The sequence below is a fragment of the Chenopodium album genome, chromosome 25, assembly GCF_948465745.1.
Source record: "Chenopodium album chromosome 25, dcCheAlbu1.1, whole genome shotgun sequence".
NCBI classification, from domain to species: Eukaryota; Viridiplantae; Streptophyta; class Magnoliopsida; order Caryophyllales; family Amaranthaceae; genus Chenopodium; species Chenopodium album.
Window position 1 is genome coordinate 35,390,426 of NC_137858.1, and position 22,926 is coordinate 35,413,351.

Sequence of the window (22,926 nt, forward strand, 5' to 3'; positions counted from 1 at the left end):
AAGAGTAATTTATATTAATATCAACTCGAAAGAATCGGTAAGGAAATCCCCACCCTAAAGTGTCTTTAGTGGAGTTCGATCCTAATTCCCGAACCTCTTGCTTGTGAGATACAAACTTTACCACTTGACTAGCTTAGCTTGGTGATTCCACACTCGTACTGACTTGGGGTTATAAACGTATTAATAAATAACGAATGATGTTAATATAACGGTGAAAGCGGCTGAAAATCGATTTTGGTTGTAGTTTAAAATATTTGGTGACTTTTTTTTTTTGTTGTAATTTACAAAAATAAATTTTGATATTGTAACCCCCAAAACGTAATGGGCATTTTCTCTAAAAAAAAAAACGTTATGGGCAAATTTTCCCTACATTAGTCTCATTTTCACATTGGAGTAACTCACAACCGTTTAGGTAATTAAATATCATTTGCTCATTGCAATAACTTTTATTTTCAATTAATTGTCTTTATGTGAAGTGATTACACATTTTACACCATATGACTAACTACATATGGTGAAACAAATGTGCTCACATCTTAAGAATTACTCGAAGTAATACTTATTTATATTTTTAAATTGACAACTAATTGTATATTTCATAAAAGCCTTTGCTAGGGAGGTCATTTTAGACAAAGATTATCATAGAGAACTAGCTGACGAATAATGACTATTTAATGTACCGAGGGGAATGATTGTACTTTTATTTAGTTTTAATATTCAACAATTTAAAAAAAACAATTGACATACATGGATTCAATTTAATCAAAAAGTTGAATTGTCAACTATATTTGATTATTGTGGAGCTAAGGAACAATGGATGGAATATCATTATTCATTAATGCATCATTTTTTTTAAAAAAAATACCAATATAATAAGGACCCTGGCCACACCTTAGGCCTTATTTAGTAACTTTAGTTCACCTTATTTTTACTTATTTTAGAAAAAATAAGTTCTGATCAGAACATCATTTTATGTGCGGTTTTATATCACTAAATATCTTTAATTTTGTAATGAAAAAAATTGTGAAAATTACATATAAACTACACATTATTACGAATCTAATAAGATTTCACTTGATATATTTTTTCCTTATAGATTATCGTACACTTAAGGTTAAAGTTTAGTCAAATCAGACAATCAGATCAGATCAGACCAGACCAGACCATACTAGACCAGATCAGATTAGACTAGACCAGATCAGATCAGATCAGCAAAAATAAGGTGAACCAAACAAAGCCTTAATCCTCATGATTTTTTTTATCCATTATTTGTAGGTCGGATATTTGAGAGTAGAGGGGATTATCGATGATGCATATCTAAGCAAACATAGAAAAGTACAATAAGAAATAATTTAAATGAGGTTTGTTTTTTTTTTTTTTTTTTTTTTTTTTTTTTTTTACAATAGAATGAGATAACTTATAATGATTAAATGATGCATAAATAAGGTTCGTGTTTGGATAACAAGTCACTAGCTCCGCACAATGTATGTTTAGGTGTAGGTCATTGTCGTCTCATATTTAATTCTCGTATCTGATTTATTTTTTAACCTCTACTCAAGGATATCAACGACAATAAGTGAATAACAATATTACTTAAGTAAATTTTTCAAAAATCTTTTCAAACATTTAGTGCACACAGTTTTCTTCTTTTCAAAAAGGATTTATGCAAGAAAAAAGTGTATCTTTTATTGACATTTACGTATATACTGATTTCATTGCTTAGGTACTTCTTTCCTATTTTATTTTATCTTCTCCTTCTTGGAGAATTACATTACTACTTAGGTAGGTAAACAAGAAGGTCAAAAACTTCTAGTACTACTTGGTGAAGTAATATATATGCATGAACATGAACATTGTGTATATTAATTACCAAGTCTTACCTGCTAAAAAGAATAACAAAATCAAAAATCAAACCATGCATATGACTTAATTAACATGATTAAATAAACATTTGACCACTTCGAAGTATGTATACATATGATTTAGGACCAATTCAGCTCCTAAATAGTGCATTATCTATAACTATATAAAGGGACCTTTCCAATGCCTTAGAACCATAACAATTCATAACTCACAGACAATCTTTACAGAGAAAAAAGGCGGTCATCATAGCAGCAGAATTCGGAAAGGAAACCATGGCAGCTTACAGATTGTTTGCGTTCTTAACCCTTGTAGCCCTTACTTTGTCTGTGGGATATGCCACTGATCCTACACAGCTCCAGGATTTTTGTGTCGCCACTAATGACCCAAACAATGCATGTAAGATTCAGTTTTTCCTATCATGCAGGATTATTAGTAGTTCTTATGTCTGTTTAAATTTAACATTAAACACAATGACTTATCATTCTGTACATATCTGCAGTGTTTGTAAATGGGCTATTCTGCAAGAATCCAATGGCAGTCACAGCAGACGATTTCTTCAAAAACGGGCTAGACAAACCTGGTAATACCGACAATATGCTTGGCTCAGCTGTCACTCCAGTGGCTGCAGCACAATTGCCAGGACTCAACACCCTTGGCATATCACTTGCCAGGCTCGACTTTGCACCATATGGCCTAGTTGCTCCCCACACACACCCCCGTGCTACTGAGGTTTTCACGGTGATGGAGGGTACCATTTATGTTGGTTTTGTGACCTCTAACCCAGCAGATAATAGTGCAAATAAGCTCTTTACCAAGGTTCTTAAAAAGGGAGATGTGTTTGTTTTCCCACAAGGTCTCATTCACTTTCAGCTCAATGTTGGTAAAACTCCTGCTTTTGCCATTTCTGCTTTGAGTAGCCAGAATCCGGGTGTTGTCACTATTGGTAACGCGGTTTTTGGCTCTCAACCACCTATCTCCGTTGATGTTCTTTCTAAGGCATTTCAGCTAGATGCTAATGTGATCAAGCAAATCCAGTCTAAGTTCGCAATGAGCTCTTAAATGTAATCAAGTGCAACCTAATTAATATGGATCGTCGATTGCTTTTTATAATAGTTGTGGATTAATAAATAACACAATGTTGATTTAATAAAATAGTCCTTTGTATCGTTCAAGTAAAGTAAAATATTTTCTTTGTATTATTCAACATTCCAAAATATAATGAAAAATAAAGTTTACAATAATGTTTTAATTGTGTGTGTAAAGTGTAATATGTCATAAAAAAGAATGGTTGCCTTTTAAAGTTTGTTACAACCTTCAACTCACACTTCTCCCTTGGACCTATGAATCTTTTCAGCTAACATCCAATGTTTTCAAGAAATAACACTCAAAGTTCTGAGAAACTTATTGAAATTGAAGAACTTTGAATTTGTTTTTTCGATGTAATAGACAAGGTTGGCATCACTGAAACAGAGGACTTACCTGATCACAGATTATATATGAGTTATCATTGCTTTTAATTCTGCTTCCTTTAAGAGTAGAATGAACTGGGAACATCACCAGATCACTGCACAAGTTGTGACAAAATCATCGGTGTGCACTCAATCTGTTTCATGAAAGTTATAGATATAATACTAATAATAGTACATCACACATGTTTCATACTTGGTTTCGGTCTTTCGGACTACAATTTGTGTATCATGCTTATATTCTACTTCGTATATAACATAATTCCAATTTGGACATGATGCATTTCCTGTTTTAAACCAATGATATTGAAGCGTTTAATGAAAAAAAAAAGGCCTCAGTTTGAGGTCTAAGCTAGATCCTTGGAACAAATCAACCAAATTAGAGTTCCAACTAATATTAGTACACCCTTTCTATAGATGCATATTCCCAGTTGAGGTCTAAGGTAGATCACTAGATTGTCTCATAGCAGTTGCCTGTACCATGACACCTTGAGCAGTCCGATGAATTAACATTACAGTTTTTATCTCAATTAGGCTAATGTTTTCACCACCAGTAGTGCAGTAGTTCATTAAACTATCAGGGTGATTGACCCTTTTTTGCCCCTGAAATGGAACCATCTGCCCGAGTAGCCTTCAGAATTCTCGAGTACTTTCTCTAACAAAAACTTGCCTATTGTCTTCCCATCAGCATGTATGTACACTTTTTACCGAAATGGGATCTACCATTTTTCTCAAGTCCAAGGTGAAGCCCTCTTTTCCGAGCCTTAGTTTTTGCCTCTCCATTGAACAAAAAAGCAACTCGACCATCCAAACATAAACAGTGGCAGACTGGCAGTCTAGTACGTTTCTGTCTTCCCAAATCCGTGTTTTACAACAAATCTAGTTTCTTCCACGTATAAAATTACTAGCGGATGACATTATGATCATATAGTGTATAAAGTCATAGGTTGATACTTCCTGCTTCGCAATATTACTGGATATATCCTACGCAACAACATTATGCAGGGTTGTAGGCAAATATTTTCTGAACCTTGAGTTGCTACAGCTCATGTAAGGCACGATACATTACAATAGAAAATAGGGGGAGTTCAGTGACTTTGGTCAGTCCACAGACAGAAGTCTGGCAGGAATTTATCTAGTTTGCTTGAACTGTTGCTAAGAAGTTCAGATACCTATATTGCTATAAGCCACCCCATTAAAATGATGCTTCTGAAATACAAATATTATAACATAGGACAAATTTTCATTGTAAAAAGTATTGTCACTCATGGAGAGATTGAGCGTTCGATTTTTATCAGGCCTTTTACTCTTCCATCAGATCAAAATAAAAACTAGCATCACATGACAAGTGTAGTATGCACTAAGCTTATGAGGTAAAATGGGTCATGCAAAGATACATCATTACTGAAGCCAATTCGCTGACTATAAATTCTACAATAGTAATATAAAATTCCTACTTTTGGCTAAGTCATAATTATTACCTAGTGAAAACACATTAATATATGATCGGAAAAGGACTGAATACTAATCTGAGGAAAGAATGTCAAATATATTTTATTTTTACCAATTCACGCCGTCTTACACTGATTCCATAGGTTTATCCATTTATGTCAACAAATACTCCATGGATTGTTTGTGAGCACAGAAATTGGCAGGCATACCAAGTCATTACCTGCTCAGAAGAATAGTATATGTTACTAATTAACTGCCTTAAGACTTAGTTAACATGACATGGTAATCTTTGTTGACAAATTTACGTACTCTAGAAAAATATGACCAATTCAACTCCAAAACAACCCACCATCTAAACCTATAAAAGGGTGCTTTCCCAAGCAAGAAACCACCACAACTTACAAGTGCTCAAACTCATACAAAAGAAGTAAAAGTTCATTTCAGTAGAAACTACACGATAAATTAGACATCAGAAACCATGGCAGCTTACAGATTCTTTGCATACTTGACTCTATTAGCTCTAACATCTAGTATAGTCTATGCTACCGATCCTACACAGCTCCAAGACTTTTGTGTCGCCACAAATGACCCAAAAAATGCTTGTAAGAATTAATTCCTGTTATAACTGCATGATATTCCAATATTTGTATGCAAGTAGGAGTTAATTATTTTTGTCTAAGCACTAACGCTGGTTTATGTTCTGCTATTTATTATCTGCAGTGTTTGTAAATGGGCTATTCTGCAAGAATCCAATGGCAGTTACAGCAGAAGATTTCTTCACCGATGGGCTAGACAAATCTGGTAACACCAACAATAAGTTAGGCTCAGCGGTGACTCCAGTGGCAGCAACTCAATTGCCAGGACTCAACACCCTTGGTATATCACTCGCCAGGCTTGACTTTGCCCCATATGGCCTTGTTGCTCCCCACACACACCCCCGTGCCACTGAGGTTTTCACAGTGATGGAGGGTACCATCTATGTTGGCTTTGTGACCTCTAACCCAGCAGATAATAGTGCAAACAAGCTCTTTACCAAGGTTCTCAAAAAGGGAGATGTGTTCGTTTTCCCACAAGGTCTCGTTCACTTTCAGCTCAATGTTGGCAAAACTCCTGCTTTTGCCATTTCTGCCTTGAGTAGCCAGAATCCAGGTGTGGTCACTGTTGGTAACGCTGTTTTTGGCTCTGAAGCACCTATCTCTGTTGATGTTCTTTCCAAGGCCTTTCAGCTTGATGCTAATGTCATCAAGTATATCCAGTCCAAATTCTAACTGATTACTTCCTGATTGAGAACAGACAGAACAATGTACTGCAGAGTGATCAAATATTGATTTCATTATGTTTGCCGATGTTTTTATTTTCTAATACCATTGTTTATTTTTTAAATTTTACAAAAATAAATGAATAACTTATTTATACAGTATTTAAAAAAAAAATGTATATTGAAGTATTGAACTGTTTTGTATACAATATCTGTTCTACATTTGCCATGGAAAAGAAAGCAGTTAATCTTTATGTTTGCTGTGCTTTCATCTCCTGTTCCCTAAACTCCAATCCTCGCTCCCTATGCACAGCCAAGGTGCTTACTACCCAAGTTGCCTAAACTCCTCAGACCAGGCCAGTCACACTTATTATGAAAACTGACCTCAAAGACACAACATATTTAGGCCAAACCACCTTACAAAGTCATCCATTCTACCATTGGTCTTTCTGCGTTCACCATTACAACTTTCAAACATTACTCATAATATGCATAAACACTCAAGAGATTAATCAGGCCAAATAACTTTTTACCTTAAATGCTTCTAGCATTTCAGAAAATATCCTGAGTTTCTGACCATACTCAATTTTCAGAAAACTTAGCTTTCAGCTTCATAAAATAATTAAGAAAGATAATCTCGGTGAGGTGGGATGATATAAACTAAGATACTAAGTGAAATTGAGGATGACTACAGGTCTACAGCCCCAAGGTAAGGAAATTATGATAAAGACAAGATGTATTAAGTTAGAGCTCAACAGCATTAACATTACAGCTACAATCTTACAGACGACTAAGTAGTACAGTGCAACAGTATTCAATGAAGAACTTCAAGATAAGCTTGTTGCCTTGATTTAACAGGAAAAAAAGGACATCAATAAAACCACAAATTTGTGGAATGCAATTACAGATATTGATGAGTACTGGAAATTATTGCACAATTTTGTCACAACATTGTTGAGCGCACATTCTAAATCATGAAAATCAGAAATAATACAGCAGATCACAGAGTGACTTGGTGAGTGAGGACAAATGTTCTTGCATGAACTCACACAGTCACACCCACATATATAAAACATACGAGGAACGATCACAGAATGTTTTGTATAAATAAAGAATATGAAAATTCAATGACTTAATGCATGTTTCCAGAGAAGCATTTGAACTGTCATCTGAAATGCTTCTGATAGAAAAAAGGGACAGATGAATATGAATGGACTCTGGTTCTGCTAGTATATGGTCAATATCATTTTGCAGAAAGCTTGAGGAAAGATATTCCTGTGACAAGAATCGACGAAGAAATAAGGCCATCATAACTTAAAGTTTACTGGTTTTTGTTAGGCTTCCCATGGCTTTTGCTTTCTCCCTGAGTATGTATTTCTGTGCCTTCCCAGTTATTGTGCGCTGCAGATCCTCAAAAACAACTGTCCGAGGAGCCATATAATGAGGCAAGCGATCTCTACAAAACTTAATTATATCTGCAGAGGTAATATCATTACACCCATCCTTCAGCTTTACAAACGCGCAGGGTGTCTCCCCCCAGTGATAATCAGGACGAGCCACTACAGCAACTTCTAGAACAGCCGGATGACTTGATATTACATCTTCTACCTCAATTGAGCTTATATTCTCTCCACCAGATATTATTATGTCCTTTGCTCTGTCTTTTATCTGAATATAACCATCAGGGTATTTGACAGCTAAGTCTCCACTATGATACCATCCATTCTCAAAAGCCTTCTTAGTAGCCTTCTCATCGCTCAAGTACCCATTCATAATGGTGTTCCCTCTAAGCATAACCTCGCCCATTGTCTTTGCATCAGCAGGGACACTTTTCATAGTCATTGGATCTTTTACATCCACTTCCTCAAGTCCAAGATGGAGCACTCCTTGTCGCGCCTTAATCTTTGCCCTTTCATTCGGAGGCAAAGTATCCCACTCAGGCTTCCAAACACAAACTGTAGCAGGCCCATAGGCTTCTGTCAACCCATATCCGTGTGTTACTGCAAACCCAATCTCCTCCATTTTGAAGAGTACTTGTGGAGCTGGTGGAGCACCACCTGTTATCGCAACCACCTTTCCTGGAAGAGGCTTCTTATCGCCATCAGGAGAATTTATGATCATGTTAAGAACAGTTGGTGCACCACCCATGTGGGTAACTTTATACTCAGCAATACTACTGAATATATCCTTTGGAACAACATTGCGCAGGCAGACATTTATCCCACCTTGAGCTGCTATACCCCATGTAAAGCACCAGCCATTGCAGTGAAACATAGGGACAGTCCACAGAAAGACAGGCCTCGTAAGCATTTCATTCACCAGAACTGTAGCCAAGGAGTTCAGATATGCACCTCTGTGACTGTAAACAACGCCTTTAGGACTTGAAGTTGTCCCTGAAGTATAGTTCAATGCAATTGGATCCCATTCATCTTTTGGCCTTCGGATCTCAAATTCAGGATTTCCAGTCCTTAAAAGATTCTCATACTCAAAGGTTCTGGTTAGAAGCATGTCATTTCCAACTGACATCAACTGGTCATCGAGAACTAGGACAATATCAGGAAGGCTAGAGCTTGAGTTGGACATGTTTTCTAATGCTCCGCGTATAGTATCCAAAAACTGATAATCTACAAAGACGAGCTTTGCCTTTGAATGCTTTAGCAAGACAGACACCATAGCAGAATCATGACGAATGTTCAAGGAGCAAAGGACTGCTCCGGCCATTGGAACAGCAAAGTGCAACTCATACATTGCCGGAGTGTTGGGGAGAAAAGCAGCAACCTAATGTTGGCATGTCAAAGACCAAGATAAAAGAGGACATGTTAGAGTAAGTCATTAACTTAATCTGGTTTGGAGGAAATGGACAGCCTGATGTACATATATAAGCCGAAACAAACAAACAAACAAAAATAATATAAATGTAAGAGCACAGATTTTTTTTATTACACCATTCCAACCACCATTAGTAAAATAAGCAAAGTTAAAACATCGTGCATTGCATCATTCATTCATTTGCATGATAGAAAGCATGTATACATACATAAAAAACAAACAAAGGCCATTTTAATTACATCCGTATATTCATTGATCAAATGATAGGCTGACAAGATATAGGTTAGGCCTAATAGGCAAAAAATGTTTTACCAGCATTTTTGGTCACCTGCTATATTTGTGATAAAACATCTGATTAGTAAAACATCTAATAATTTTCATATACATTTCAAGAGATGCAACGAACCTCGGGCAAAAGTCTAATAAGCTCTTATAAACCATTAGTAGAACTTCAGTCCATTTACTGATTCAAAAGAGGATACAATAAGGGAGAAAGTTAAACAATAAGAAGTTTCCTCTCATTTGTTAGGACTGGTATCTAATGTAATGTTAGGACTTAGGACTTAGAATTAGTTAGGAGTATGTCACACAATTTTTGTTTAGTCAAAAGTCAAACTTCCCTTGATCAATTCAAATTGTTTTGTAAAATTGACCACATATATACCAGAATCAATTGGAAATATGAGAATTAGTACGTCCCATGGGGTTATTCATCAGCCATCACGTGTAAGTTTATCTTTTAACACGATCACTTAACTACTTTGAAGTATAGCCACAAAAACGGACATCATAAAACAGGATATCATACAATACATTCCTATATATCGAAACAAATGAACAACATACTTATGATTACAATATGTACAAAGTGCACAAAATATACATGGATTAATTTGATCAGCAAGAATTCACACTTAATACGACTATACGAGTACTAGACATCATGACAAAAACAGTCATATATAGACATACAATCTAATTAACAACACACATAGAAAAAACATAGTATATTTTCTGTTCCTACATACATGCAACTTATTGCAACACTTAAAGTTTATACACCATTCATACATTAGTTTGATCACAACATATAAAAATATATGTTATCATGTAATATGTTCATAAATTAGTTTCAATGTGTATATTTTTCTAGTATCAATTTTTAAAAAAAAAATTCTACTAAAACAAAATTTCTTTACATATCAAGCGTGTCAGTCAAACTGTAACAAGTATTTAACAACAAATACAAACATAAAATTGAACGTGTTACGTCAAATTCAATAAAATCTCGAATTGAGAGCCAAAGAACAACTTATCACCTAAAATTATGCGCTATGATAACCGAGCATATATAAATTTAAGAACTTACAACATCGCCATAAGAGATAGACAATTGGGTGAGAGCAGAAGCAAGTTTAGTACACCTAATAAGAGTTTCTCTCCAAGTATACTTAACATTCCCATAAACAACAGAAGTTTGATCTCCATAGACAAGTGCTGATCTCTCCAAAAAACTTATTGGAGATAGTGGAACATAATTTGCTGAGCAACGAATTAATCCCTCCATTAATGAGTTCTAAAGCTTTATTGTGAATTTAGTAGAGTTTTGACTTTTTTTTGGTGTTAAGAAGAGACAAGAGAGATTCGTTTTATAGAGGTTTAAGCCGTTAAAATATGTATTGTTTAATTGAAAGTCTACTTTAAGTTGTATGTAATAATTCATGTTTTGGTCAATTTTAATTTGTAATGCAATAATTCATGTTAAAAGTCAATTTTAAGTTGTAAACTTGTAAGTTGTGATGCAATAATTCATGTTTAGTCATTTTTAAGTTTGGCTAGTCAATCACCGAGCTATTTGTAATAAACAAGTTGGTTGTATAGCTTGTAATGACAATACGTACAATTTCATGCATGTTTGTACTACAAAAAATCATTTTTAAGAAAAGTACCCTTTTAGTGATTGCATTTAAATTTCAATCTTATCATTTACGAACCCTTTACAGGGCTATCAATTTTCGAGGTTGTTATTGTACACAATATCACAATAGTTGGTAATATAATTGAATACAACACAACCTAAATGGACCTAAGCAGCCGAAATAAACAAGTAAGCCGAATATGATACAAACCACCTACACTATATGTAGCCTAAGATAACCCAAACTGTTGAACAAAATTTGATAGAAATGACCTATTATCACCTCACTTATTGATCAATAAGGAGGGAATGATCAACAATATAGAAGATTCAATTCGAAAATCACCGAATTTAACAAGACTTGATAACATTTTTATGATGTCCACCATAGATGGACTACAACATCACACAAGCAAAACATCTAAATTTTCCATGAATAACGCTCATCATCAATTTTGAACATATCAATAAATCCTCCCTCAAATTTGTCCACCCTTTGTCTAAAATCTATCTTCTTATTCCTTTACTTTCTCCTAGCTCTTGTACTAGGAGCCTTCCTCGCCGTCTCATCGACATTCATCGGTGCCACCGGAAGTGGAGGCTTCCTAGTGGTGCTCCTCAATGCATACCTCGGGTGCTCGCTACGATCGACAGAAGAGTAGGTAGCTGCCATCATCGTCTTCTTCAGACTATCCGCCTTCTTCCTAGTATCCTTCTTCTTAGTTGTAGAATCGAGTTTAACACCCAGATTATAGGCAGATTTAGGCTCATCATGATCATCCCCTGTTTCACTCTGTTTCTTCCTTAACCTCTCATTCCTTCTCTCTGAATAAGCATTGTAAAATCGACCTCTCTCAAACTGATTAGTACCTCCAATTGATGAATGACTCCCAAATTCTGTGTTTTTCGCATTGATTGCGCCGAGTTCATCTTGAACCATCTTTGCTAATGCCCTCAATTCACAAGAAGCTGTGTTGTTTTCTGGCATATTTTCTGATCCTTTCATCTGGGGTTTGTTCATCATAGCTGTAATTACAATTAATTTTTTTTAAAAACAACAAAATTAGCCCATTTTAAAGCATATAATACATATTCTGTTCAAAAACAGAGTATATAAATATAATCATCACACACAAAATAATCAGAGCCCTGATAACATAAACTAGCTTATAATAAATTACATGGGTTCATTTCTGATTAACAATTATCTAATCCATTTTCTTTTTAAATCCAAAGTTTTTAATATAATCATAACCCAGAAAACCTCTGCAAATCAAAATTAATCTAGGTTCATTTCTGATTAACAATCAATGAAAAAAAAAAAATCAAAAATACCCAATATAATCAGATTTTCTTCATACATTTCAAGTCAGTTTTATAAACAACCCTATATAGTCTAAGTGTCTAACTATACACGCAATTGATCGGTGTTAATAATGTTTATGAATAAACAAATGGGTATTATCAATTTTCTTGAACTAAATTACATATTATATCATCAACCCACCCAAAAAAATTAAAATTGAAAACAAAAAATAAAAACTTTGAATTGAAAATTACCAGGTGTTCGAAGAGGGGTGTTGGCGATGATGTTGGAATTGGGTGGTTGAAGAGGACGACGGCCGCGAAGCATCATCGGAGATCTTGCAAGAGGTGGTTTCCGATCAGATTTCATCCTGAAACAACAAAACATACAGAGAAAAACAAGAACAAGAAAATGGGCATTAATAATAAAATATAATTCCAAGTTTTGTGATTGATAAATAATACTTCGTAATGGAAAAGAAAGTAGTATAAGTATGAAAGATTGAATTTTTAATTAATTTATACCTTGAAAAATTGGAAGAACTCGGTCTTTGGTTTGATAATTGTTTTACTAATTCTGAAATTAGGGTTCTAGTTTTGGGGTTTTTGGTTTGATGATTGTGGATGTTTGAGAAATATTATTGTAATGAGATTACAGTCACAACGGGCGGCTGTTTGAATTTTTAAAGGTGAAGGAGCGTGTAACGGTCAAATCAATCCGACGGCTTGGGATTATTTTAAGCTTTTTTGGACGGATGGATTATCACCTTCCATGTTTAGGAAAGATTTTTAAAAAAAGAAAAAAAAAAATGAGCTACTAGTCTACGTCATCGACTAGAAGACCAAATAATATTTAAAACAATAAAAAGAAAAAGGGGTGTGTACTGTGTAGTGGGTTCAGTTGTACAAAGGTCAAAATGAAGGCAATATCCATTATAAGCTACTCCATGAGTTCATGGAGTATTTGTTTTTATTATTAAGTAATTGTTCGACTCATGGTGATCCAGTAATGTGTAACTCGATCTTAGTTTATTTGAATCATCATTGTTATGTCGTCTATCATTGATCAGATCAGTGAATAATTTGAAGTCATGAATTAAGTAACCTAACTTATTTGTTACTTAATCCGAGACAAGTTTAATCTAAATTGATCTTAAGTTTAATTTGATTACACTGATAAAGCTGTAGTGAGTGTAGTCTGTAGATCTATTGTTATAGGCTTTGTGGCTTAACAACGTATTGATACATTTTGTTCATATCACATACGGAGTGCTCCGTAACTCTTGTTCACAACTATATAGGTCCAATAGCACATTCATAACACTTGAATTGTTCGAATTATGGATTGCTTGACCGAAGTTCAAGGATGACCCAATTTAAATATTATCCGACTTGATAGTTATCCCGAATTTGACCCGAATTGAAGTTTACTAGCTAGAAACCGACCTCAAACTTGACTCAATACAAACCAAACTTGTAAATAAACTTAATCTAAATTTAACTTAAATCATAGCCGGCCTGCACCCAAAATGGTAATTTACCTAACATAACATGACCCAACTAAACTCGATCCAAATAAAACCGACCCAAAAGTAAACTCGAGCTAGAGGCTATATTCACTAAACATGACTTAATCCAAGTTTGACTCGCAACCTAATTTGACCTGACCCCAACCTAACCTAAATGTTCGAATCAACAGCTTAAATTGGAACTTATGAGCCTCTTGACTCTTTGGCATAACTCCCTCCTTAAATTTTACTTTAACAATTATATTGGTAACAAAACTCTTCGATTAGATTTGTTCGTTCTCTTCCATGATTACATGATGAAATTGCAATTACATAACCATGTAAGCAGCTAGCTACTTAATTACACTAATAGGTAGCCCCGAACAAAAGGAAAGTGCATGGATGACAGAAGAGGTACACTGATCTTAACGTCACTTGCTGTGGAGGGATTACAATCTGAGTCACCAGGTCGTCCACTGACCAAGATCTTGTCTGTTGATGGAATATCTTCTATGCTTGGAGCAGATTTTTTTTCCATGGGAGCTGGTTTTTTTAGTCCAGGGCTAACATCATCGGCTCCATCAGCCTCTTCTTCTAGACTATCAGCAACAACGGTAGAGGTTGCGACAGTCTCATCTGGATAATCTTCTACTCTGTAATATGCCTATGGAACAAAGGAGATAGTTAAAAAATGGTTGTACGTAAAGGAATGAGCATGTACTTTGTTGCTCAATAAGATAAAAACAACATAAAGAGCTTGACAGTTGCACCATTGACGTGGTGCATTGATTGACTTCCAACCACACAACAATTAGAAAACTGAATTTCTCATCATCAATTCTCAAAAAATCACACCCACCCAATCATTTAGGCATCATGAGATTGCTGTGCTGCTAATTAACGAAGCAAGAACTTATTGTGCAACACAACCATATATATGGCAAAGATATGACTAGCTTTTGATGTGGCTAGATTTCATAGATTAGTGAAAAAACAAGGCAGAGTCACTAGAGGCATTTGTGTCGTGTGCACAATCCTGTTCACCCCCCATTCTCCTCCCCCAACAGGAACTTCAAAATATTGAGTGGGTTGGGGATTAATGGAGTTTATCTGAAGTCAGTCTGATTCTTAACAGCTGGGCAATTAACAAGAAGCAAAAAGATGATCATTCCAATTGGCAGCCCTCAACTTCTCTCCTTTCTGTTCTATTTAACCAAAAGATACTCAAGTTTGGTTCATTAATGAACCAGTAGTAAATTTCTATTAGGCAAGCATGTGCGCGCCCGGTGACTCATATTCCAAGTCTGTTGCTAATTTGGATGAAAACATAGTATTAGGCAGATAGAACTGAAAGAGAAATGTGAAATCATCTGAATTTATGGCCCTAAAAAATAATGCATTAATCAAACCAAGAGCACCACATAATCACATTTCTTGATTCTGGCCAGCTAAGACTTCAGGATTTTAAACCACAGCTACTATGTTAACTTTGAAAACAGGCAAAATCTTAAAAACCTGACAGCACAAAGTTTATTGTAAGCTAGCAAATGAACTATGTTTTCATCCAAATTAGCAAGAGAGTAAAATATGTAGGATGCATACCACACATGTACGCGCTGGTGATAGGACTTTAAAGGAATTAGGACGGTTGTTGAAATTTGTTTCAGGAACTCCTGGTATGCCTTCAGGATTTGTGAAATGATCAACGTCATGACCCACCTACAAAAAAATATTGCACACAATTGGCCATCCATGGTCAAACAAAGGTTGAAATTTTATTGAGTGCAAGTCATATAAAATATTCTTGTTTGAGAAACCAATACAATATGGTGTACAACCAGCTAAATCCTTAGTCCTTACCCTTCCTCTTCCACCGAAGTCCAAAGCATCACTATCAAGTGCAACACGATACTTTCCAGGCAGATCACACCCAATTTTGTAACTGCATATGAAAATCACACATAAAATAATTCTAGAAAGGGAAACTTGTGGGAAAATCATCAGCAAAATAGTAAAATAACTTATGAAGGTTTAATTCTAAAAATGATTAGAAGGATTAAAATTCTCAAAACATAAAGATCACATGATAATTTATTTACCCTTCGTATGTATTCTCTGGATGGAAGTTGAAGACAAAGACCAAATCGCCTCTCTCAAACACAATAACCTGTAAAATTTTGAATTTATGTCTTAAATTGTACAGGGAATTGTCATCATTATTATGACGACAATGAGAGTAGTTTTGCCTCAAATTGATGAATTACATAGACATCAACTATAAAGCTGCAAATATGAGAATTGAAGTTTGCTTCAAGTACCCCGTACCTTATCTTCTTCAATTGTACTGCTGACAATTTGTTTTGATGAAGAAAGAAACGAAAATTTCTCATCCAACAAATTCATGGCATGATTGAATGCATTCAGGAACTGGACAGAAAAAAACAAAAAACTGTGATTAAGACCTCATTTCTAAAAACATAAGATGTTAATGACAATCAGAAACTCAGAGAGTAGGGACCAGCCAGCTCTCATGTTATATGTAGCACTCAAGAACACAGTCTGAGGCTTGACCGCTTCAAAATGGTAAGATGCATTTTGTGTTTCGACAGGTGTGAGTGTGCTTTTTTTTTTTTTCCTTTTTTTTTTCCTTTTTTTTTAATTTTTTGTTTCTTATTTTTTATTTATTTAAAATGAAGACAGGTATGTGTTTTAATACCTTGTATCTCAGGTGATCTGTGTCAAGCAGGTTCCACTGACGTCTGCACATATCATAACTCCAACCATTTCCTTCTCTGGGGAAATCAATCCATTCAGGATGGCCAAACTGGCAAATAATAGAGGATTCATAACAGCCCAAGTAGATAAACTTAATCATACAAAAACATTATGTTCTGATTAAACTATTAATTCATGCATTACTCTGAACTCAAACAGGTTTTCCATACATTGTAGAGGTATGTTGTTTTATCCCTTTAGAGTTTAGACATCCCAACACTGTCTTTAGAAAGAATGGAATCCCCTAGGCCCTAGAACCAACAATCTAACAAGATCTCAGCCTCAAATGCTTACCTCGTTACCCATGAAGTTAAGGTAACCTTCCCCTCCAAGGGCCATTGTAATAAAATGTATCATCTGCAGAACAGTTGAATGATTATCAGAATATTATCCAAAATCTAGTCTTCAGACTTCAGGGTAAGAAATTGAAGCAAAATTTACCCTTAATAAATTGAGAATATTATGTAGAAAAAAAAGTGGAAGAAATCAAACCTTATGAAGTGCAATCCCTCTGTCAACTATGGGAGAAGCTTCTGTCAGGCAGGACATTCCTGTATACATTTCTTGGTCCATTAGCAAAAAGGCCATTGTTTTATCTCCAACTATTCCCTGCAAATAATTATATTAAAATCATGAGACATATATAATTAAAGGATATAATAAAGGAAAACGACAGATAAAATAATATACTACGTATTTGACTTTACAGGAAATACAAACTTGTACTCTTTATTCGTATTCAGTGGTCCAAAAGTGAAAGGAAGTGCTTTTTGTAATTCTTGAATTATGAAGCGAAGTGAAGGTTTTATTTCAAGACACTAGTATTTGAACTAATAAGTTGCAAAGAGGCATCCGTTTCACAGAAAGGAAGAACATGGACCTGATCATGACTTTCAGCATAAGCTACACACTTCTCAGTGTATCTTCTATTAGTCAAGCTTAACATGATTTCATTCATGGACCATTCTTCATCCTTTTTATTTTTCAGGTAGTCAATCCACTTGTCAGGAATAGCCATTGCTAGGCGATAGTTAAACCCAACTCCCCCTTCAGAAACAGGGCGACATAATCCAGGCATACCAGAAACATCTTCTGCAATAACTGTAGCATCAGGAAAAATGTTGTAAATCAAACGATTGGCCAGCATCAGATAAACCACAGCATCAACATCTGTTGCCTCACTGAAATACTCATTATAATTTCCAGAGAAACCCATGTTAATTCCATGATGGTGATATAGCATGGAGGTTACTCCATCGAAACGAAAACCATCAAATCTATACTCTTCAAGCCACCACCTTACGTTGGATAAAAGGAACCGAAGAACTTCCCAGTTTGCATAATTGAACAACCTGCTATCCCATAGCTTATGATAACCACGGTCTCCAGTATGAAAGTATGATTCCTGTGAGCTTTGTCCAACGTCGAAACCATTCAAACCATCGGTAACATTGTTGCTGGCATGGCTGTAAACAACATCCATCAATACTCGTAAACCTAAGCTGTGAGCCTTGTCAATCAGATACTTTAGGTCCTCAGGGTTTCCAGATCTACTGCTCACGGCAAAGAAGTTTGTCACATGATATCCAAATGAAGCATAGTAGGAATGCTCCATGACGGCCATCAACTGCACTGTATTATAATTGTTTGCCTTAATGCGAGGCAAAACATCATCTGCAAATTCCCTATATGAATTTACACGAGGCTCTGAGCTACTCATTCCAACATGGGCCTCATATATTCGAGGAGCTTTTGGTTTTGGAGGACGAGGATGCTGAAATTGGTAGCTTGCATTATGAAAAATAAACTGAGTTAGCAAATTCTCACTCCATTATATATAATGCAATTCTGTGTGGATTTAACCAGTACCTTTCTTCAGGAGGGGGTTCCCAGTATACCCCATCATATGGTGCTGCAAATCGTGAGGGATCCACCGTGGCATATTTGATCCAAGCCGGAATTCGGTCAACCCAAATTCCATTTCCATGCTTAAACCGAAACTTAACTCTTGAATTGTGAGGGATAATGGATTTTCCACCAGAATCTGGTATTCTAATGCTCCAAACACCAAACTGGTTCTTTTCCATCTTGTAGTTGGAACCATCCCACCCATTGAAGTCCCCGATAAGTTGGGCCTCCCTAGATCAATGAGGAACGTTATGACATCATAGAGATTTAAAATTACCAGAAGCATCAGGCTTGAACCAAATTAAAGTTGTTTAAACCTTTAATAAACTTACTGAGCAGCAGGAGCCCATTCTCGGTACACAACGCTCCCTTCTTCTCGATTGAAACCAAACTTCAAGTATCCTATACAATAAGCATGAATTAAATGAATATATAACTAATATTTCCACATGCCAAGCTACATGCATGGTGGCAGTATAGGCAAGAACCATACATTCTTGACATAATAGTTAATACAGCACAGAGACATCATTTACAGTTGATGCATTAACTGGATATTTCAAACTTATAACAGCATACACTCAGTCTAATTAAAAGATTAGGGTTTAAAAAGAAAATATTTTGGCGGGATGTCAGTGCAGATAAAAAATATCACCTTGAGAAAATTGCTCAAGACCGCCTTCGTAATTTTCAATGAGCTGAGTTTGATCCACATATCTCTTCACTCTGTATTCGAAATGATCTTTGAAGGGTTCCAGGGAAGGATCCACACCCAGGATTCCCAGATTCTCTGTCTCTACTTCAGTATTTTCCATTGTTTGACTGCTTTCAGTCGCACTGGCTGAGATTGCGGGACAATACTTCATCTATCAAAGAAAATGGGCATTTTTAAGCTATAGTATCTAGAAAAATTTCCAGTGCTGTGAGGGTTTACAGGAAATATTGGGAATCAAGAAAAACAATTAAATTTTCAGCGACTACTCAGTTATTTGCAAGATGTTGATGAGCTCTTCAAAATTGGAGATTAAAATATGATGAAAATTATTTGAGTAACCTCTTAAACCACGTAATATATAGATAATTAAATCAAGGATGAAAAAATACTCATGGGATCCAAAAAGTTGCATTTCAGTAATAAAAACATACTCTATGCACTATGTCAACTTTTGACTTAGAATGCAAGGTATTGCGCCTGAACAGATTTTTTGAGCTGCAGTTCAATGCTGATGTCTGTGCCAAAATTGATTCTTTGCTTGTTGAGCCCTGTAAATTTAGCTAGCAGTCTTTAGTGGAACAACCAACAACAGGATCCTAGTATTTGTATGAAAAATATAAATTGACATTATAAGAAAATAAGAAAGACTACATCAAAAAAAAAATACTCCGCCATAAACCTTTACAGCATGTTATATCAAGTTAAAAGTAAGGTCAACAATTTTATTTATAACAGTGCAAGAACATTAAGTACTTAGTCACCAAAATCATAAGATACAAAATAAACAGAGGGCCAAAACCAATTTAGTGTAAAAAATGATAAAATGACAGACAGGGGATGTTAGGAAACTCAGTATGCTCTTCACTTCTTGCTGCTAATTTTAAATGATGGTGGGAGAAATGGGAAAGAACAACATTTGATGTTTAGCAATATGAGAAAGCCCTTCCAAAATCATCTCACGTTCTAATTCAGTCTTATACTTCCTCACACAAAAAGGCAGACCATTATCTTTGCACAATGAGCTTGCATGACACATAGCTCAATTCAAAGCTGATTACTAGTTTACACATTCAGCCTTACTCATTTCTTTCTTTCTTAGTCAGCTTTGTGCACACCCAGCTGCAATACAAAACTTATAAGCTTAAAATGCCAGATCTTTTTTTTATTTATTTATTTTTTTTTATTTATTTTTTTAAAGGCAATTCATAATTGTAAACAAGTAATTGTTATCATCCACCGATCTTACTTGCACCACAAAGGACAGTCAGAAGTCTCAGAACACACCCATTTAAAAGGGATTTTACTTGCCTTAAGCTCACAGACAGCAGTATCCGTAAAACTGCTTAAGTTGTCATTAAAAACTACGGAGTAAACTTTTTTGGCTGGTGCAAAACCAAATGATGTTAGTAAAATTTTTAACTGTGAAATGTTTCTTCGCATAGGCCAATTATCAACAACCGACATTGAAGGCCTTACAAGCTTACAAAATCAAATTTTGCAAGGGAAATAAGTCATTTATACAATTCCTTTTTCAATTACATACAACAAACAAAGAATGCAAAACAATCATAGCCAATTTGATTTAAACCCTTTTTTCAAAGAAATTTGTGAGTGCTACTACTTGATTTCAATTCCACAATTCAGATTTATAGCTATAGTATTCATCATATCACCATTTCAAGCAATTATACAGACCTCAAATTCCTGCAATATCTAACCATCAAATTCCCCCAAAATAAATGATTTCCCACTGAAATCCCTTCAATAATTCAACAAATTTATCAATTTTCACCTAAATATCAAAAAAGAATGTCAAATTCAAGAAATAAACTATCTTTCAGGTATTTAATAATCACCCATTTGAAATTTTAGGCAGAAATTAAAGAATCATTCAACAATTTGCCATTTTTCAACAAAATTCAACAAATTTTGCCAAATTATAAAAATCTAAAGGGCATTAAATTACCCTATTGCCTGAAAATATAAATGACCCAACTGAATTTGTTGCTTGAACACCCACTGCACCGTTCATCATCGTCTTCTCCACTCAAAATTTCTGCTATATCATTTACTCACACGCCATTTTTCTGAAAATATTTGATCATACAAAATAATAAAATTATATAATTATGTGGAACAATTATAAGTACTATATATAAATCATAATAATCAGAATTAAACAACAGAGATTACTTAAATTAGTGTCTAATTCACTTACTAAGACAGTGACTGTATTTGGGGTTGTAAACGTGGAAATTCTTGACAAAAAAATCGCTTTTTTTGTAAAAAGAAAGTGTAAAGATTTCTTGTGACGAGGTTATAGGATCATCTCACCTGACTCACGATTCACTTCACTAGTGAGTGAGTGCCGTCTACGTATTCCCGCTTTAATTTATTTGTTGATTTTGTCGATGTTTTTAATATTTTTTCGAAAATTAAGGAACATACACTAGACTTGCCTCCAATCAAGGCTAATATTAGGACTAGTTCTTATTCTTCATTATTTGTAGTCCATAATCCATATTTTCATGGTTTGATCTTAAAACTTAGAGTAAATTTGATTATCAATAACTTTGACTAAATATAGTAATATAGATTATAAAAAATTTTACTGGTCTTGTGTGTGGTCAATCACTGAACTATATGATGTGACCACATTTCTTTTATTTGTTTATAAAAATAATCCATACTCATCGATTAATATGAGTAACCTCAAATTTATTCATGTGTAACTTTAATTTGCCGATTGAGTAGCCCTAAATTATTATACTAATAGGCATAGTAGCAATTTTTTTTAAAAGTAATCTTATTTGTTCTTTCGAGTAACCGTACCCATTTTCTTCTTGTTTATAAGAGTAACCCATTTTTCCATCACGTTAACTCCTTATCCGTCAAGGTAACATTATTTGAATATTATCGTTACACCCATTACTTAGGGTCTGTTCAAATTTACTGAACTGAGCTGAACTGAACGGATTGGAGCTGAACTGAATTGAACTGATTGGAGTTGAACTGAACTGAACTGAATTGAACTAAAATGAATATTTTATGTGAGAGGGAAATTAAGAGCTGAACTGAACTGAACTGAACTGATTAGAGCTGAACTGAAACTAAGTAAATGTGAACAGACCCTTAATTAATTGCTTAAATGTAAAGTGATCACATTATGTTACCATGTAAATAGCCACAAATTGAATCTATTAATAATTATTACTAAAACAAAATATGCTGACATCATTAATAGGCACATGTCAATTTTTTTTATTAAAATTCTCGCCTAAACTATTGTTGACATCATCTTTAGTTCCAAGACAAAGGCCTTGTTCACTTCACTTTAAAAAAATAATATTAAGTGAATATTATTTCACTTCAGTAAAAATAATTTCAGTTCAGTAATCATAAGTTCAGTTTAGTAAAAATAATTTCAGTTCAGTAATCATAAGTTCAGTTTAGTAAAAATAATTTCAGTTCAGTAAAAATAAGGCTAGTTCAGTAAAAATCAGTATCTTTAAAGATGAAATATAAAAGAAAATCAGTAAAAATAATTTCAGTTTAATAAAAATAATTTTAGTTCAATAAAATTAATTTCAGTTCAGTTAAATAATTTAGTTCAGTAAAAATAATTTCGTTCAGCAAAAATAAGTTGAAGTGAACGGAACCTAAATAAAAACAATACTTCTTTCGAAATTAACTATTGAGAATAAAATTACACTTTATTCAAATAAAGAGACTATTGACAATTATTTTAAACAAATAATAACTATATAATCCGTACAACGCACGAGACTAAACTAGTTTGTATATAAAATTACACATTGAGAATTTGAGATGGGTTGTAATAGGCCTGTGTGGGTTTTTTTATGTATGGTTTAATTAGCATTATGCCGTGCTAATTTGAGTTTTAGGGTGTTCTATTCACCTGATTTTCA

At 34.6% G+C, this 22,926-nt stretch overlaps 5 protein-coding genes across 5 annotated transcripts; 2 read left to right on the top strand and 3 right to left on the bottom strand.

Annotated features, from left to right (window-relative positions):
* Positions 1–2,135: 2,135 nt before the first annotated feature.
* On the top strand, positions 2,136–2,934 carry LOC145615350 (germin-like protein). Its single transcript, XM_081670419.1, has 2 exons — positions 2,136–2,259; positions 2,363–2,934. Exons 1-2 carry the CDS (start codon positions 2,136–2,138, stop codon positions 2,920–2,922), a joined length of 684 nt encoding a protein of 227 aa, XP_081526545.1. The 3' UTR covers positions 2,923–2,934.
* Positions 2,935–5,259: 2,325 nt separating this feature from the next.
* Positions 5,260–6,049, top strand: LOC145615585 (putative germin-like protein 2-1). The gene is made up of 2 exons (XM_081670659.1): positions 5,260–5,383; positions 5,502–6,049. The coding sequence occupies exons 1-2, from the start codon at positions 5,260–5,262 to the stop codon at positions 6,047–6,049; spliced, it is 672 nt and encodes a 223-aa protein (XP_081526785.1).
* Positions 6,050–7,353: 1,304 nt separating this feature from the next.
* Positions 7,354–10,435, bottom strand: LOC145615101 (butanoate--CoA ligase AAE1-like). Its single transcript, XM_081670177.1, has 2 exons — positions 10,238–10,435; positions 7,354–8,817 (listed from the first exon to the last, which is right to left on the bottom strand). Exons 1-2 carry the CDS (start codon positions 10,433–10,435, stop codon positions 7,354–7,356), a joined length of 1,662 nt encoding a protein of 553 aa, XP_081526303.1.
* Positions 10,436–11,016: 581 nt separating this feature from the next.
* LOC145615557 (uncharacterized) lies at positions 11,017–12,719 on the bottom strand. Its single transcript, XM_081670630.1, has 3 exons — positions 12,617–12,719; positions 12,347–12,462; positions 11,017–11,812 (listed from the first exon to the last, which is right to left on the bottom strand). Exons 2-3 carry the CDS (start codon positions 12,459–12,461, stop codon positions 11,310–11,312), a joined length of 618 nt encoding a protein of 205 aa, XP_081526756.1. The 5' UTR covers position 12,462; positions 12,617–12,719; the 3' UTR covers positions 11,017–11,309.
* A 1,139-nt stretch (positions 12,720–13,858) lies between these two features.
* LOC145613181 (1,4-alpha-glucan-branching enzyme 1, chloroplastic/amyloplastic-like) lies at positions 13,859–21,367 on the bottom strand. Its single transcript, XM_081668245.1, has 15 exons — positions 21,216–21,367; positions 20,964–21,084; positions 19,429–19,545; positions 18,938–19,148; positions 18,615–18,684; positions 18,244–18,513; positions 17,255–18,161; positions 16,867–16,983; positions 16,669–16,731; positions 16,316–16,423; positions 15,925–16,026; positions 15,699–15,766; positions 15,460–15,541; positions 15,202–15,318; positions 13,859–14,263 (listed from the first exon to the last, which is right to left on the bottom strand). Exons 2-15 carry the CDS (start codon positions 21,030–21,032, stop codon positions 13,961–13,963), a joined length of 2,604 nt encoding a protein of 867 aa, XP_081524371.1. The 5' UTR covers positions 21,033–21,084; positions 21,216–21,367; the 3' UTR covers positions 13,859–13,960.
* Between the last annotated feature and the right edge of the window lie 1,559 nt (positions 21,368–22,926).